Source organism: Harpia harpyja, chromosome 13 (assembly GCF_026419915.1).
Source record: "Harpia harpyja isolate bHarHar1 chromosome 13, bHarHar1 primary haplotype, whole genome shotgun sequence".
NCBI lineage: Eukaryota > Metazoa > Chordata > Aves > Accipitriformes > Accipitridae > Harpia > Harpia harpyja.
The window spans coordinates 39368766-39383466 of NC_068952.1; the positions used below are offsets into that span (position 1 = coordinate 39368766).

Genomic DNA, 14701 nt, shown 5'->3' on the forward strand with positions numbered 1-14701 from the left:
AAGCACTCTGATTGTAAGTTTGTCTCCATCCTTCAGCATGGGAACATACTATTTCTCCAAAAATAAATAACGATCTTGCGATAATGATAAAAACATGCCTTACCTGACATTCATTACAACATAATCCAGAGGAACATTTCACTCCTGGCTTAAACTGACACATTTTAGTACAGCATTTATCCTTCAAACATGCCTGGGGACACATTGTAAAACCATGTTATTCTATTTCTTTGTTCCCCTAGAGGTTTTCACTGTCAGAGGTTCTTCTCTTCCTTCTTCTCCCCCAAAAGCTACATGTGGGCAATATCCAGCATAAAAAATTGGGCAAAGCTGCCGTCAGATCGACGCCATCATAGAGACGATCTAAAACCCAACATAATCCTTCTTGGGCCGGCCTCTGCTTCAGCTCTGCCGCTAGTCTCGAGGGTTCATTACTCTAAACATACGAACAGTACAAATTTACGTATTTAGCCGTAATTCCTGCAGCACCCACCTCTGCTGCCCCACAGTCGCACTGCTCGCCGTGCTCCACGATGCCGTTGCCGCAGACAGCTGCTCTCCGGTAGGACAGTCTGGTCAAGCGCGGCCTATTGAAAAGGCACGTGCCCCCATTGTGCTTCAGGAAGGTTTCAAAGTCCCGGATGCTGCAGCTGCTAAAGGCTTTTGCCCCGCTGACATGTCTAAAATAAAGCAATTATCCATACTTATTTGTGTTAACACATCTACTGCCGTTCACTCTCTCAAAATCTCTGTGCAATTCCAGGACTTGCTCAGATACTGGAACAAGGCGCAATGGTCCCCTGGGTGTCTTCCAGTTCACTTGCCAAACTTCATTTTACAACACATTATTAACAGAGGCTGAGAAACATTCAGAAATACCTTGCTTTTGGAAAGAAAAGGTCTCTTTTCTCAATTTAAGCACTGAATCACTAATTTAATTATTCTTTTTTTCCTTCCTGAAGGAATAAAAGCAGGTATTTCTGATTTGTTGTAATTTTTACAACAGAATGACATTCGTCAAGGACACCCCTGATGAGAGGACACCCTGCGATCATCCCCGCCACACAATTGCGACCGCTTGGCCAGGTGGTGGGTGACATGCGGCTGCACGAGCCAGACGGGCACTGGCTCCCCACCTCCCCCAGTGCATCCTGCCCACCCCCCTCATCTGCCCCAGCCCCCGCAGGGCACGGGCAACGCCGCGGGCAGGGACAGGACCCCACCAACTCACAGTGCCTCCGGGCTCATGAGGCAGATGCGCCCGGGGCAGCGGCAGTCTCGGGAGTCGTCGTAGCTTATGCCCAGGCTGCGTCCCAGCAGCTGCGCCAGGAGGACGGAGAAGGACTCCAGCGTCACGGCCCCTTGGTACTAGAGGGAGGAGAGAGCAGGGCTGCCGCAGCAGTGCCTTCCCTGCGGAGACCCCGGCAGACCCCAGCTCCGGCCCCAGATGCTCCCACCCATCCGTCCTAGGCGAGCTCCGGCTTCACGGACATACGTGCTAGTGGGGGACAGGCAACACCGTACCATGGCCACTGCGCCAGCAGCGTCTCTCTGACATGCCTTTCCCAGAGCCGTTGCGCCCACAAACGCTGCTTGGTCCCTGTACCTGAAACACACGCACGTACACCGGCCACCCAGCCCGGGACACCCCGGTCACTGTGGGTAAGTGGGGGATCCCGGGTCTGCACAGCCCGAGTCCCCCTTGGTCCCCACGGGCTGCCCCGCTGTCCCCCGGTGCCCCCACCGGCCCAGGGGAGCCGCTGGCAGGGCCTGTGTGCCAGCCGGTGCCGGTGCCAAGTGCCAGGCAGGGACCGGGGCTGCAGCCGTCCCATTGCCAGGGCAGCAGGGGAGCCTCTCCTCAGCCACGGGCTGCAGGGACAGGCGGCACAACTGCATACGCTACATCACCAAAGGCTGGCTAGAAGGTAGGTCTTCAAAGAAATACTTTCAGAATATTAAGGAATTAGGAAATATGTAAGAAATATGTTTCTTTTAAAAAAAGCATTTTTCATGGGAATCTTTGTAGTTCCACCTACATTGGAAAAAGCATTTTTCATGGGAATCTTTGTAGTTCCACCTACATTGGTTTAACTGATTTCTACCATGTAACCTTTAACGAGTAAGGAAACCTTTATCTTACAGTAATAGATAAGCTATGTCATATGATCCCAGAGCGAGATATGACTGTTTCCACTGTAAAAATCTCTGTAGAAGGTCATCTGCTTCCCCTGCTGTCGATATTTTATTCTCCTCTGTCCACAGCTCCAGGGAGGACAGCACAATGGTAACATTAAGAGGATTAAACATCTGAAAGCATAACAGAGGAAACGCCTGCTCACATACCTTTCCTTCTGAGCAGAATTACAGCTCTCTACACAAAAAAATCACGTAGGAAAAGCCAATTGCTATTGTCAGTCACTGAATGACATCTGTATGACAAATAGAATGAACAAACCTAAAAAATAGAAAGATACGCCCAGAGGCACGAGATCAAAGCCTAATAACCAGTGGAGTGACAAACACCATTAGAAGTTGCTTATAAGCACCTGAGTGGAAACAGATTAATTGTACAGCTGATCAGTGAGACAAGATCTGCAGCACAGAGAGGGGAACAATCTAGGAAGCCTCAAAACGTTGGACGTCAGCTGCCTGAAGGCAAACTGCCTGCGTTTTTGTACATCTGCATGAGACATTGCCACCACATATGGAAGGATGCTAATTTGTAGCAGATTGACATATCTGGAGAAAACCTCCCCAGGAAACACTTTACAGGCTATAAATACCAGACAGCTTACTCCCGGTTCCTGTGAAAAGGCAATGGGGGACAGTGGCCAGTTCCTGTGAATTCCTACTCCATTCTGCTAAATGGCACTTCCCTTGATACCAACTTGACACGGTTCAAGACTTGCCCGAAGCAGCTAACCATAACTCTAGCACAGACCATACCGCTAGAGCCATTACAGCTTCGAAAGAGCGTATTTTCACAATTGCTAAGCCAAACCTTTGTATTAGCCCACTGGGACTAAACCCCTTGCCCACCTCTGACCAAGTCTGGACCAGGCTGCCAAGAAGCTAGGAGCTCCTGCCATCACAGCCAGAACATCGCGAGCCAAGACCTGGAATTTTTTACATAGCCTCCTCCTAAAACCAAAAGCAGCTGTGGCCAAAAAGCAAGCTGTGACCAAAAGCAGCAGTAGGTGGCCATTACTAACATCAACCCTGCCATCATCTTACTACAATACAAACCAGACTTTAAAACTTACATTGTTGACTAAATTGAAGACTTGGATTATCTTCTGTGTTGCAGCATTTGTATCTGAACCCATATAGTTGTACTGAAAAATAACCCAAGAGGACATAAGAGCAGACAAGGCATTTACCACGATGAAGCAGAACTATGTTGAAACGCTGAAATGATTGCCAACATCCAGTCATGTAAATGTGAGCTATGAATTTTCATTCTTTCTTTCCTACGATACACATAACGTTTCAGAAGCAAAAATAAATACATATAACAGCTGTGAAATGGCACCATTTCTATGCTCGTAGAAGTCAGGCAGACACAAGGAGAAAATGACTGGCGCAGACTTACCAAAGCCTTGTCCAAAACTACGTACACTTTCAAGTATTTGGGAGATCGTGCTGCAGCTGATAGTGGCTGAAAAAGAAAATGGTCTCCAATGCTATTTATTTCTACATTCTATAGTCACCTTATTCTTGAGGTCTGCTACACTACTCAAGTGTCCGTTCAAAAGCAATGCTTTGATGCTGTCTCCAAATTAGCATAAGGTAAGAAGCCATTCCAACTTAGCCATTTCTGACTTTTTTCAGAAGCTGTTCTACCATGGCGATGCCTTTCATAGGCACTAGATCAGTAACGATCCACGTGACACACCATCGCAAGCACAGGCACTCCTAAACCTCCCCCATCTCTGTCTGTCCAGACGACTCTGGCCAAAGCTTCCTGCGGGATCGGACCCCTCCCCATGTGACGGGGACATCAGCACCCCCGAGAGAACAGGCACGCACTCACTTCGTCACCTCCACGTGCTTTGGTTGACATCTCCTCTGCTGTCAGCCTGCCTGGACCCCTCTCGGGGTGGCTGTTGGCCAAGAGGGAACCTGCCGTCCTCTCATCACTCATGCGATACACAAAGTGCTCGAACGCAGGAGAATAACCCAGGGGCTCAATCCCATAGCTCACATTCTCAAACTGCAGCAAGCCCCTGCCAAGGTGACGGCACCGGCCATTTGACACCAGGCGCTGGCAGCCACGGCGGGGAGGCTGCCCCAGCCCCGGCTGCCTTCAAGCGAGGCTGCCGGGGCATCCCTGGGCTCCCTCGCGGCAAAGGCCCAGCCGTGCCTGCCGGCACTAACAGGCAGGGCAGCGCGGGGAGGTGGTGGTTCGTTACCGGAGCCCCGAGCAGGTGCTGAGGGTCACTGCCGAGCTGGGGAAGCCCTCGATGTACCCCCGGTAGTGGCAGCCTCCCTACATCACGACAGAGGACAAGGAGCCCCTTCTGTGGCCATGAAGGCAATTCCCTCACCCAACGCCCAAACAGTTGAACTGCACGTACTAGACAGCAGCTGTACACTGCAACACTTACGGCAAAACCACCAAAGCAATCCAAGGTTACCTTGATAGGGGTTGAATCAGAGCGCAAAGATCCTTTCTCATCAGACATGTAAATCCTGAAATCTTCAGATAAAAAGACACTACAAAAGAAAGGCGTAAAGTGAAGCACTTAGAGCAGTATCTCTTACCTGGTTTCTTGAACTTATTCCGTGTCCTGCAGCCTGCACTGTTGCACTGACTGATCGGAACCCGCTGGCACCGGGGCTCACAGGCACAAACATCCCTCAAGCCCTCCTCCAGCCCTCTGCCACCCCTCTGCACTTGGGCATGTGGCACACACGCACACATTCCCTGGGGACTTTGGGACGTGCCTGCAGCGGGGCACTATCCTGGCAGCTGGAAAGAGGCTGGAAAGAGCCCGAGGGAGCAGTGCCAGTGTCAATGCCCACAGTGGGGATCACCCTACAGCCCCGCACCGTCCCGTGCTGGAGGCAGAGCACCGCAGCGGTCAGACGAGGCGACGCCAGGGCCAACTTACTGCTGCCGCAGGTGAACGGTGTACGGCCTCCCCTCTATCCTGAGGACGTAGGACACTGCGTTCTTGTGTGTGCAGAAAAGCAGAGAAAGGGAGAATTAGGAACGCCAGCTTTGGGAAAGCACGCTCCGAGGGCAGTGTTCAACCGCCAAGGGCAAGCACAAGGGCTCAGCGCTTCCCCAGGGAGCAGGCACAGCCTGTGGTGCCTCCGTTCCAGCTGCCAGCACAGCTGTACCCCTCCTCCTCTACAGCTGGAGACCACGATCTCCGCCGCAACCCCGTCCCGGGACCCCTGGAGCAACGTGCCTGCCGAAGTGCCGCCTCCCCCGTCGCGTTTGCCGGCAGCCGCAGCGGGACCGTGATCTGGGCCAGCGCCTGCGAGCCTGGAGGGGAGAGAGACCCGCGCCCTGCCGACCCCAGCCCCTGGCCATGCGAGACGACCCCCAGGGGCATGGGGGGCACCGGGAGCGGGGGCCCGGTCCGGACTCACGCAGCAGCAGCAGCAGCGGCAGCAGCGCCCGGCGCGGCCCCATCTGCCCGGCCGGTAACGGCCCCGCAGCGCCGGTTCGGCCCCGCCCCGCCGCGGAAAGCAGAGGCGGACGAAAGCGCCTTGTACAAAACCGGCATCTTTATTGCTCGTTTGTTTCTTACAAAGGGGGTCGGTAACAGCCCTTTCGTCAGAGCCCGACGGTACCGGAGCGACGCGCGTCGCCGCACAGAGAGCGGGGACGGTTCTGCGGAGCGCAGAGGTTTAAATGCGGGTCGGACGGGGACATCGCCTCCGCTTTCTCCAGACCTACTCGGGGGACAGGGATAAGCGTACACTTTAAAAAAAGAAAGTCAGTAGTCATCTTCAGTGTTCAACACATGTAAAATTTGAGCTATTTCCTTTCCCTAGGATCGCTTCTAAAAACCGCGTGTTCACTGCCCTACGCCACCACCCTGCAAATATTGCTAACGAGCATGCTGGAAGTATAAAAACTCTTTTATCTGTTAAAAGGCACCATTTTCATCAGCATAGTTTTAGTTCACACATACAGCTTCAAATACAATTAAGTACGTCTCTCGCTCTCGGATGACTTCATTCCCTGGATTCCCTCCTCTCGTCCCCACCCTCCGAACTCGAGTCCCGAGATGCCTGGAGAGGCTCCCCCGGACCCCTGCCTCCCTCCGCTGCAAAGCTAACTGTTACAGCCAGCCAGCCCAAACTGAGCAGAATACAACAAAAATTAGGAAGTGATTATCTTGGAACAAACAGAAGACCCCCACAAATAGGTCTGGGGATACTCTAGGTGACATTTTACATATTTTAATACTGTTATAAATCTTAGTCTAAGTTTATGGGAAACCACAGGAGTTCAAGTATTTTATTACTGCAAATGCAAACACTATATATATATATATTTTTATATATGTATATACAGAGGAAAAGGGGTTTTTTTGGCAATATTATGGGGGATTTTACAGATTGAGTTTGTACTCAGTGGCTAGCACAAAGTGAAAAAGCCAAGCACTCTTTTCAGTACTTATTTCACTTTTAGCAGGTTTGTGCAACAGATTTCTGTTTGTGACTGCCAGCATCCAGTTTCTGCCCACTGCACAATGGTATCACCATTAACAGATCTCCTCTCCTCGGCCAGCACACCAAATGCTTTTCAGAAACGGTTTTAAAATCTAGTTTAGTCAACGGTGTCGAAATGGATGGCAGTCCGATCTAATGCAAGTTAGCCTGTAAGCATCCTGACTGACACTAAAAAGGCTTGAGGGTTAGGTGAAAGGGTTGCATTAGTCAACAGGTTCCTGTTTAAAGTGCTCAGAGAAGCTCAGGGGGTCTAGGCAGATAGACATTTTTTGCTTCTCACTGTTCTGCAGGGACTGCTACTCAGTCTTCAGACCCAAATTAAAACCTAAGAGCACCCCGTTTTTTAAAACCAAAATATGGCCGTGTCCTTTCGTACCTTTATTTTCATTGCCTATTCATGATATTAGTGGAAATTAGTACAGGATTCTCATTTAGCAACTCACAATTACTAATTTAAAACCATTAAACTTAGTGCTCATATAGCACAGCTTAGTGTCAGTCAGCATGAAAGTAAGAATTTAAGTGCATTATTACACATCAATAGACATATATACATGCATAAACATGTTTACAGTATATTTATCTTCCTCTGAAAAAGTACACTGATACCTTATTTCACTTGTGCCATTAATGTGTAAATGGATAACGTTTTCCAGTCCATGCAAAATAATTTTAAATTAATTGGCCAGATTTCCTTGTTTTGAAAATGGTATGGGTTACTTCAATTCTTCACCGTACATTTAGAAAGACGACAACAAATCAGACAATTTTGTTATCAGGGCTCATCGCAGAAATGGGGAAACCAAAAGTAATTCCCAAGTGCTGTATTTAAAGATTATTTAACTGCAGGCTGCTCCACTTCCAGCTGGACAGCCCTGCTGCAGTTTACAAAGCCACAATACTCAGATCTAGGAACGGGTTAGATGTTTTTCAGTTCCTGTAGCTTTGGTAGAGGTATTTAGTTTAAAGTTTTACATTCCTCGTTTCAGTATCTCATTTGCCTTATCCCAGGCTGCAGAAGGAAGGCTTTCCAGGATTACCATGGGCCACTCAATGCAAGAAGGATAACTGCAATTTCAGCTCTGTCTCAGTGAACAGGTCAGCTCACGTGAAGGCTCCAAAGAAGCCAAAAGCTATTTGGGAGGCAAAGGTGCCGGTCGAGAAGGAAAATACTGTCCCTGAGGTAAACATTTTTGCTGTGACGGAGGAGGTCCCTGAGGTGCACATTTCTGTTGCGGAGGCGGCGGCCTACAAGGGGACAGAGAAGCCATCGTCAGTCCAGGTGACTACATCCATACGCATGTCCCTCTCCCTCTCGCCTGCGGCCACTGCGGAGACTCCCCCCGGCCAGCTGCGCTGCTTCTCGCAATCTCAGCTTCCACGCTGAAGACTCATTTCAAACACGCTGTGGTCAGACTCTGCTTTCCATTGCCCGAAATCCTCAGGGAACCCCAGTTTGTTACACGCCATTTTTCCCAAAATAGTTTAAAGACCCCCATGAGTTTTTCCCCCCAACACAAGCTATTCTGAAGTACTCACTCTCGATACCTCACGCTTTCTGGATACGCATTTTTTATGGCACAGGCATTACATCTTAGAAATATAATTAAAAAGTAAAATGAAAAATAAAGGAAAACTTTCTGTTCAAAGTTAATGAGAAATGATCCCGTACTTGGCAATAACGTTCACAGATCAGTGAAGTGACAGATTTTTGAGTAATTTCTTTTTAAACTGCTTGTTTTGAGAAGCATTTTATTCACCTGTATGCAGGACTAATCTGGCCCCAGAAAAGCATTCTGAAACCTGTTAATCAAAATGTAGCTTTGACAGTATGTAAAATGAATGCTATGGGTAATAGCACTTTAGTTCCACAGTGTGAAATGAAGGAGAAACTTCTTTCAATAAAAGGTCAGTCCTGCTGGCATATAATACATGATGAAATACCCTAATGCTTACGGAGATGAAGGCAATGACAATCTATATACATCAGCGCAACTGCCAGTTGTTATTTGCAATAACTCAACCAACCTTGTCGGCAGCTTCTGTGGCTGCAGTGCCTGGTATTGCGGAGATGGGTAGTAAGACTGGTGGTAAGCCTGCTGAGGATGCTGGTTAACTGGGTAAGATGGAACAGGAAAGGTATTTGGTTCCATACCCTACGAAGACAACATAACGAGAACATTCACAAAATTGCACTTAGGGAATTGAAGTATTTGTTTCATTAGTTAAGTGACGTTTAAGACCACTTGCAAACAAACCTGGAAACGTCAGAGTTGCTCCTTCCTTCTGAGAAACTCAGTAGAAAGAAGCAACAGCAGTCTGACAAGTACTATGTTTTGGGAAAAACAGAAAGGCTGATCACAACAAGCATTTGATTTGTTCTGCAAGTGTGCTTTGGCTAGTTACTGCATTCGGAGAGATAACTGACCTGCAAAGGAGTGGGGCTAATGAGCTGGCAAGGATTGCTCCCCTCCTCAGGTGGGGCAGGGGGTTCCAGTGTAAGGGGAAGGGGGGTAGCAAAGCAGGTAAACTGCTTGGCAAGCCAAGCACAGCCCATAAAAAAGCTTAAACAGTGGGAAACTGAGGAGTTCCCCCCACAAACCCTAGGAAATAATTCTTCTCTGCCTCCTAGCAAAGAGAAAACCCAATTTGCAGAAATGAAAAAATAAAGTAACTTTGAAGCTTTTATTAGGGCAAAAATTATATAAACTGCCTTCACCTGTTACTTTAGAGTAACAGATAGCAAATAAAGTAATGAGAAGTGGGTCATTCCTACCGTGGGAACACCTCTGGGAGCATAAGGCATGCCGTGTGAAAAGCCTCTGTGGTGGTAGTCTCTCGGTTCGGTTTCTGTTCTAGGAGGTGGTGACTGCAGTGACCTGAAATCCAATTGATATGGACTGTGTGAGCACATAACCTTGACAGAATGACTACACAGGCTATGAATCCAAGCGCTTTGAACCCGTTAGATGGATTTATACTATCTTAGCACATATCACATGTCAGGAACATAGTATTTGCCACATATCTAATGAACAACATAACCCTTTTTCTGTTTAGGACTATGACAGCTTCATTTTCCCACTTTATACCAAAGGTGGGGCCCAAAAATATAAAACCCATCACCAATGCACAACAAAAAACATAACAGTAAAAAGAAAGTTCTCTGCTCCCTCAATTTAAGATGAATTTATCTTTTCTCTCATTGCCTGGGGCAAGCTAAATGCGTCATTTGATGCAGGGGCCTTTGCCTGACATCTTGGGACTGGAATAAGTCTCCATACTTTGGCCTTGGCTTGTGTAAACAAACGTCTACGGACTACTTCAAAAGGGCAGAGGAGAAGGTGAAAGGAGAATGTACTTACGAATGGCAGCGTGACATTAATCTTCTACAGCATCGCTTCAGTCTGTCTCTTTTTGCAAATGCCAGAGCAGCAGCTATAAGGAGTGGGAGGACCAGGAAAAAAAATACCAGCAGGCCATCTCTCAGTGAGGTGTCTTTGTCTGATGGGGACAAAACGATGGAGAAGAAAAAAAGTATTACACGGCGTTACCACCACTTGACTCATTGTAGCAGTGAGTATTTGGTAGGATTGGTTCTACAACTATTTTCCATTTTTCATAGAAGAAAAAACTAAAGAATCTAGTAAGACTGCAAGATATATGCCCAAATATATTCTTTTCTGATTATCTTTTCAGAGGGATTGTCTGGTCAAAGATGAAAGAACTGTGTGTGCCATGATAGCCTGGGCTCTAACAGCATATTGAATTACTAGATCAATACCTAATTTTTCTTCCACTACATTACTGTGAAGATCTTATGAGCTCAACTGAAAGAGAGGAAAACTGAGTTTCTGCCCTTTGGTCTGATCCTAAATCTTCCTCTTCTCCTACCATCGTTCGCTGTAGGCAAAGAACTCAGGTTCTTAACAATCTCTACACTTTTATATGCAGCAAATTTCTCCACTGCAGGCTGTACAAAAAAACCCTTTCCCTCTTTTTGTCTGATTATTTGAGGCATCTGTTCATGCTCCAACATGATTCACCAGTCTGTTATTGCATCAACATAGTGTCTATCTTCCCCAAAACCCACATCATCTTATGAAAAAGTCTTCAGGATCATTCTTGCAGCTCACAGAAGGGACTACATCAATCCCATCTTTATATACTCCACATGGGCATTGCACAAGTTTTCTCCAAATTACAGCTTGGATTTGGCTTCCTATTTCATCTTCAAACTGTCAGTGAGAAAAGTAAGCTTCACAGCCTCTTTCAGTTTGCTTTCTCACATGCATGAATTGTACTCCCCTGTCCCAGGCACCATATTCCCACTCTTCACATTCAAACATAGATACACCATCTTGCCATGTCAAACATTGACCTAGTACCCTTCCTGGAGGAAAAACTACATGAAAAAAATCCACAAAATGCCATCCCCAACCCATCTTTTTCCTCCACAAAAAAAAAGCAAACCAGAAGTCTGCAAACAACACAGTGTCACAAACCTCTGTATCTCCCCATTTCTTTATCATGTACCTCTTCTACAGCGTAAGCTGTTTGGGGCAGGGACTACATTTGTATTCACTACCAAATGAAGCATGCTATCTGCAGTCAAATAATAAACATTAATAAAATAGTGACTTGTCAACATACATTGCCCTAACCCACCTCAGCCAGATGTTAGTCCTGACTGCACTGCAGGTGCACATGCAACTACCTGCAGATACCAGAACAGGGCAGCTACTCATCTCTGCCACTGCTGCTAGAAGCACCACGTCCTTATGAAGATGCAAATTCACATCCATGGATTTGAACCCACATCCTCAGCCAAATTTCATGTTTTGTTTGGATCTAAGAATGGAAGGGACTTCAGTTCCCAGCTTGGATACAGAGAAGTCCAAGAAGATCTTGGTCCAAGATGGCAGAAATCACCTGAAGGCAATTAAACCAGCCCAGTTTCTTTACAGATCCCCAACATCCCCAAAAAGAGTAGTGCAACACCTGGAGCCCAAAACCTTAACCAGAACTGTTTGCAAATGAAACCTGGTGAAGAGCCAACCACCAGCACTTCAACTACTTGCCATTATAAGGCGGTCCACTGTCCAGACTTCCTCCATAGCCTTTAGTGTCACAGTAAGGAGGGGCCCAGCCTGCTTCACAGTGACAGTTCCTGTTGTTATTGCACACCTGTATTTAAACACCACAAACATCACAATATTTAGTAACTTAAGTTTCCATATATTTAAAAGCAGCATGCAGTAGCCATGACCGTCTATTCTTTCCTTTCCATATCACTCAGCCTGGAAAACTTTAACCGGTAACTCCCATGTCAATTCTAAACAGTCCTTGGCCAGCCGTCTCAAGATTTCACATGACTGAGCAAGCACAGCATTGTTCAGGATGAGCTTCCAAAGATTAGCTATCCCAACAGCTTAAAGAGCATGGCTTTTTTTTTTTTTTTTTTTTTTTTGAGAGATGCAGAGTTTCAAGTTACATTAGTAATACTGGAATTGGGAATTCTTGCCTGGCAAAAAAAATACCATCTTAAGAGCTTTTGTCAAAGATTTTTTTGATACTGTTACAGGCTTTCTTGCCCAGAGACATTTTATAGAGAGTTTTACAGTTAAACAAAACAGAAAAATTAAGTCAATATCCACTGTTTTAAAACTCGCTCAACTTGCATAACTTTGGTCCAATTTTTACTGACTGTTAAAGGCACTTTTCTCACTAACAGTACCAAAAAGCACCTTTTAATAGCAAAACCCATCCTCAAGAACCCCACAGAATATTTTTAATCACAGCATCTAGCATCACGATTACTTTATTTCACATTAGTTACAGCCTTAAACAGAGAAGGGCAAAAGACTTCCTAGCTGCAAAAAAGACTAGTATATAGACATCACTGATTAAGCACAATTACAGTGCACCTGGCTCAGACTGGGAATCTTGATAAAAAAGGCTTGTTTATATATTTGCACACTCATTGGCTCTAAAAATCTAGTGTTGTCGTAACAAAGACATCAGAGGTCCTCACATAGAAATACTGCCGCTTATACCGCAATTTACAGACTTAGTGTTCATTGTAAGTGGACTATCAGCAGGAGCGGAGGGTCTTGCACTGCTTACCCCATGCCCGTGACACTGCCTCTCCACGTCACAGTCGTAGTTCAGAACAGAGGCACTCACACACTGGAAGTGCCTGCAGATCTAGGGGAATAGAGAGAGATGCACACAAATGAAGCAAGATGGCATTTCACTGGCTTACCCCTTCCTCCCCCTGCCACACTCCCCTGGCTGCCCGCTCCACAGCACACGGCTCTGCTCACTGACCACAAAGCAAGTCTCGTATTCATACGTGATAAACCCCAACTCTACAGAAACGCATCTGTTCTACAAAAGGCTTCTCAGTATGGGATCTGATAAACCCCAACTCTACAGAAACACGTCTGTTCTACAAAAGGCTTCTCAGTATGGGGTCTGAACTGTCACTGGAAGTCTTTTGTCTCTAGTCTGAATGTAAAGGAACAGCAATTAAACTGTGCACAGTAAGGGTATGTGGAATGCACATTCCTCTGCTGGGGCTAAGCTTCTAGGCTTTTTAGTTGAGTTGGATTTTAATTCAAAGTTGTCTTAAAGGCATTTGTGTGTGCCTAGCTCTTCCTGGCCATTGACAGAGCAAAGATTCTGGCTCTCAACAAACTTAATTTCTTTTGCTTCATCTATAAATGGAAGACTCATTACATTTTTATGCACGTGCACTGCAGTACTAGGCAGCATGGGGAACCAATGGACTCGCTCAGTTTTGCATTAACTACAGGCATCAAAAAAATTAATGGCCATAAATATTCATGAAACAATGCAGCTGAAAATTTTATTCACATGAAAACCCCAAATTATTACTTTAAGAAATCACTTTTTAACTGTTAATTACCTTTCCAGTATCACATTTGGTGCCTTCATTCACCATTCCTGGGTCCGGGACATCAGAGCCTAGCTGGAAATCTACACCCCAGCACGTGGTGCCTCTAATGGGAGTCTGGATAATAGCAGGCTTAATTCCAAAAACAGGCATAGTTTTCACATTTTCACATTGCAGCTTCCCACACATGGCATTCCTACAACATCAACACATGAATATTGCAGTGACACTTGAATTTATTCTGAGAAAAAACCTAACTATCACGCATTTGGTATGAACTTTTCTTTCTACTGGAAGACACTACTTGAAAATAAAATTGAGGCAACTCGCCAAAATTGAGCTGGGCTTCATTTCAGTGCTGCAAGAGTATGGATTTATCCCTTCTTTCTGTAAGCTCTTGGGATCTTTACATTAAAGAAAACATGACGATTTGCTACTTGTTTTTCTGTATGTGAACACCTTAGGATAAGAACAATCCATGATGGGAGATGTGGGACACACTCTCCTTGCCATAGCCCCATATCTGAACGCGCGATGCACAGATCCACTGAGGCCGCAGAACACCACACGCACAGAAAACCGTGGCACGAGCCTGAAAGTTTCAAACCCAGCTAGGGAAGAATTGCCTGACCATTCAAATTCATTTCAACTATTATGTGCAAGAGTTAAACCCAGACAATCTAAACCAAAAGTCAACAAAACTTAGAACTGTATAAGTGTGGGGGCTTTAAGCGCTAATAACAGCTTCAGAAATTAGGATAAAACATATCTTTTCTAAGCTATCTCACCGTGGTTTCACAATGATACATACATGTCAGTAAGGTTAGATTATGGGATAACATGCATCTCCCCAGTCCACCTGCTAAAACACCCCAAACTAATACTACAGTACCCGAATAAGGATTCTCAGTGATACATTTAGGAACTTCTTGATGCACTGGCCTCAACTCACCAGCTGGAACATTTCTTGTAGTCATGGCCATGGAAACCACAGTTGCCAAATCTGTCACCCTTGGAATTCACCTCAGCAAAACAAATGTTGGGGGCTGCTTTGGCTTCTGCAAACAACAGCCCACCCCCCAGACAGAG

The 14701-nt window shown here is 46.2% G+C and overlaps 2 protein-coding genes across 4 annotated transcripts in view; both read right to left on the reverse strand.

The window, feature by feature from the left end:
* The window catches only part of LOC128149899 (disintegrin and metalloproteinase domain-containing protein 2-like), a 9591-nt gene extending 4027 nt beyond the window's left edge, over nt 1-5564 (reverse strand). The window contains exons 1-12 of the mRNA XM_052805454.1: nt 5361-5564; nt 5115-5176; nt 4638-4716; nt 4413-4489; nt 4034-4226; nt 3593-3658; nt 3264-3335; nt 2141-2307; nt 1525-1606; nt 1232-1368; nt 494-680; nt 104-193 (exon numbers count right to left, since the gene is read on the reverse strand). Of these exons, the coding sequence (XP_052661414.1) occupies nt 104-193; nt 494-680; nt 1232-1368; nt 1525-1606; nt 2141-2307; nt 3264-3335; nt 3593-3658; nt 4034-4226; nt 4413-4489; nt 4638-4716; nt 5115-5176; nt 5361-5564 (1416 nt within the window). The remainder of the gene's footprint in view (nt 1-103; nt 194-493; nt 681-1231; nt 1369-1524; nt 1607-2140; nt 2308-3263; nt 3336-3592; nt 3659-4033; nt 4227-4412; nt 4490-4637; nt 4717-5114; nt 5177-5360) is intronic.
* Nucleotides 5565-5719: 155 nt separating this feature from the next.
* Nucleotides 5720-14701, reverse strand: part of ADAM9 (ADAM metallopeptidase domain 9) — a 30810-nt gene continuing 21828 nt past the window's right edge. For 2 of the 3 annotated variants that reach the window (XM_052805714.1, XM_052805713.1), the window contains exons 15-22: nt 14565-14670; nt 13625-13808; nt 12820-12900; nt 11775-11880; nt 10059-10197; nt 9470-9572; nt 8722-8849; nt 5720-7941 (exon numbers count right to left, since the gene is read on the reverse strand). In XM_052805714.1, coding sequence (XP_052661674.1) covers nt 7827-7941; nt 8722-8849; nt 9470-9572; nt 10059-10197; nt 11775-11880; nt 12820-12900; nt 13625-13808; nt 14565-14670 — 962 coding nt within the window. In that variant the 3' untranslated portion in view covers nt 5720-7826. The remainder of the gene's footprint in view (nt 7942-8721; nt 8850-9469; nt 9573-10058; nt 10198-11774; nt 11881-12819; nt 12901-13624; nt 13809-14564; nt 14671-14701) is intronic. The other variant, XM_052805712.1, reaches the window with a different exon arrangement.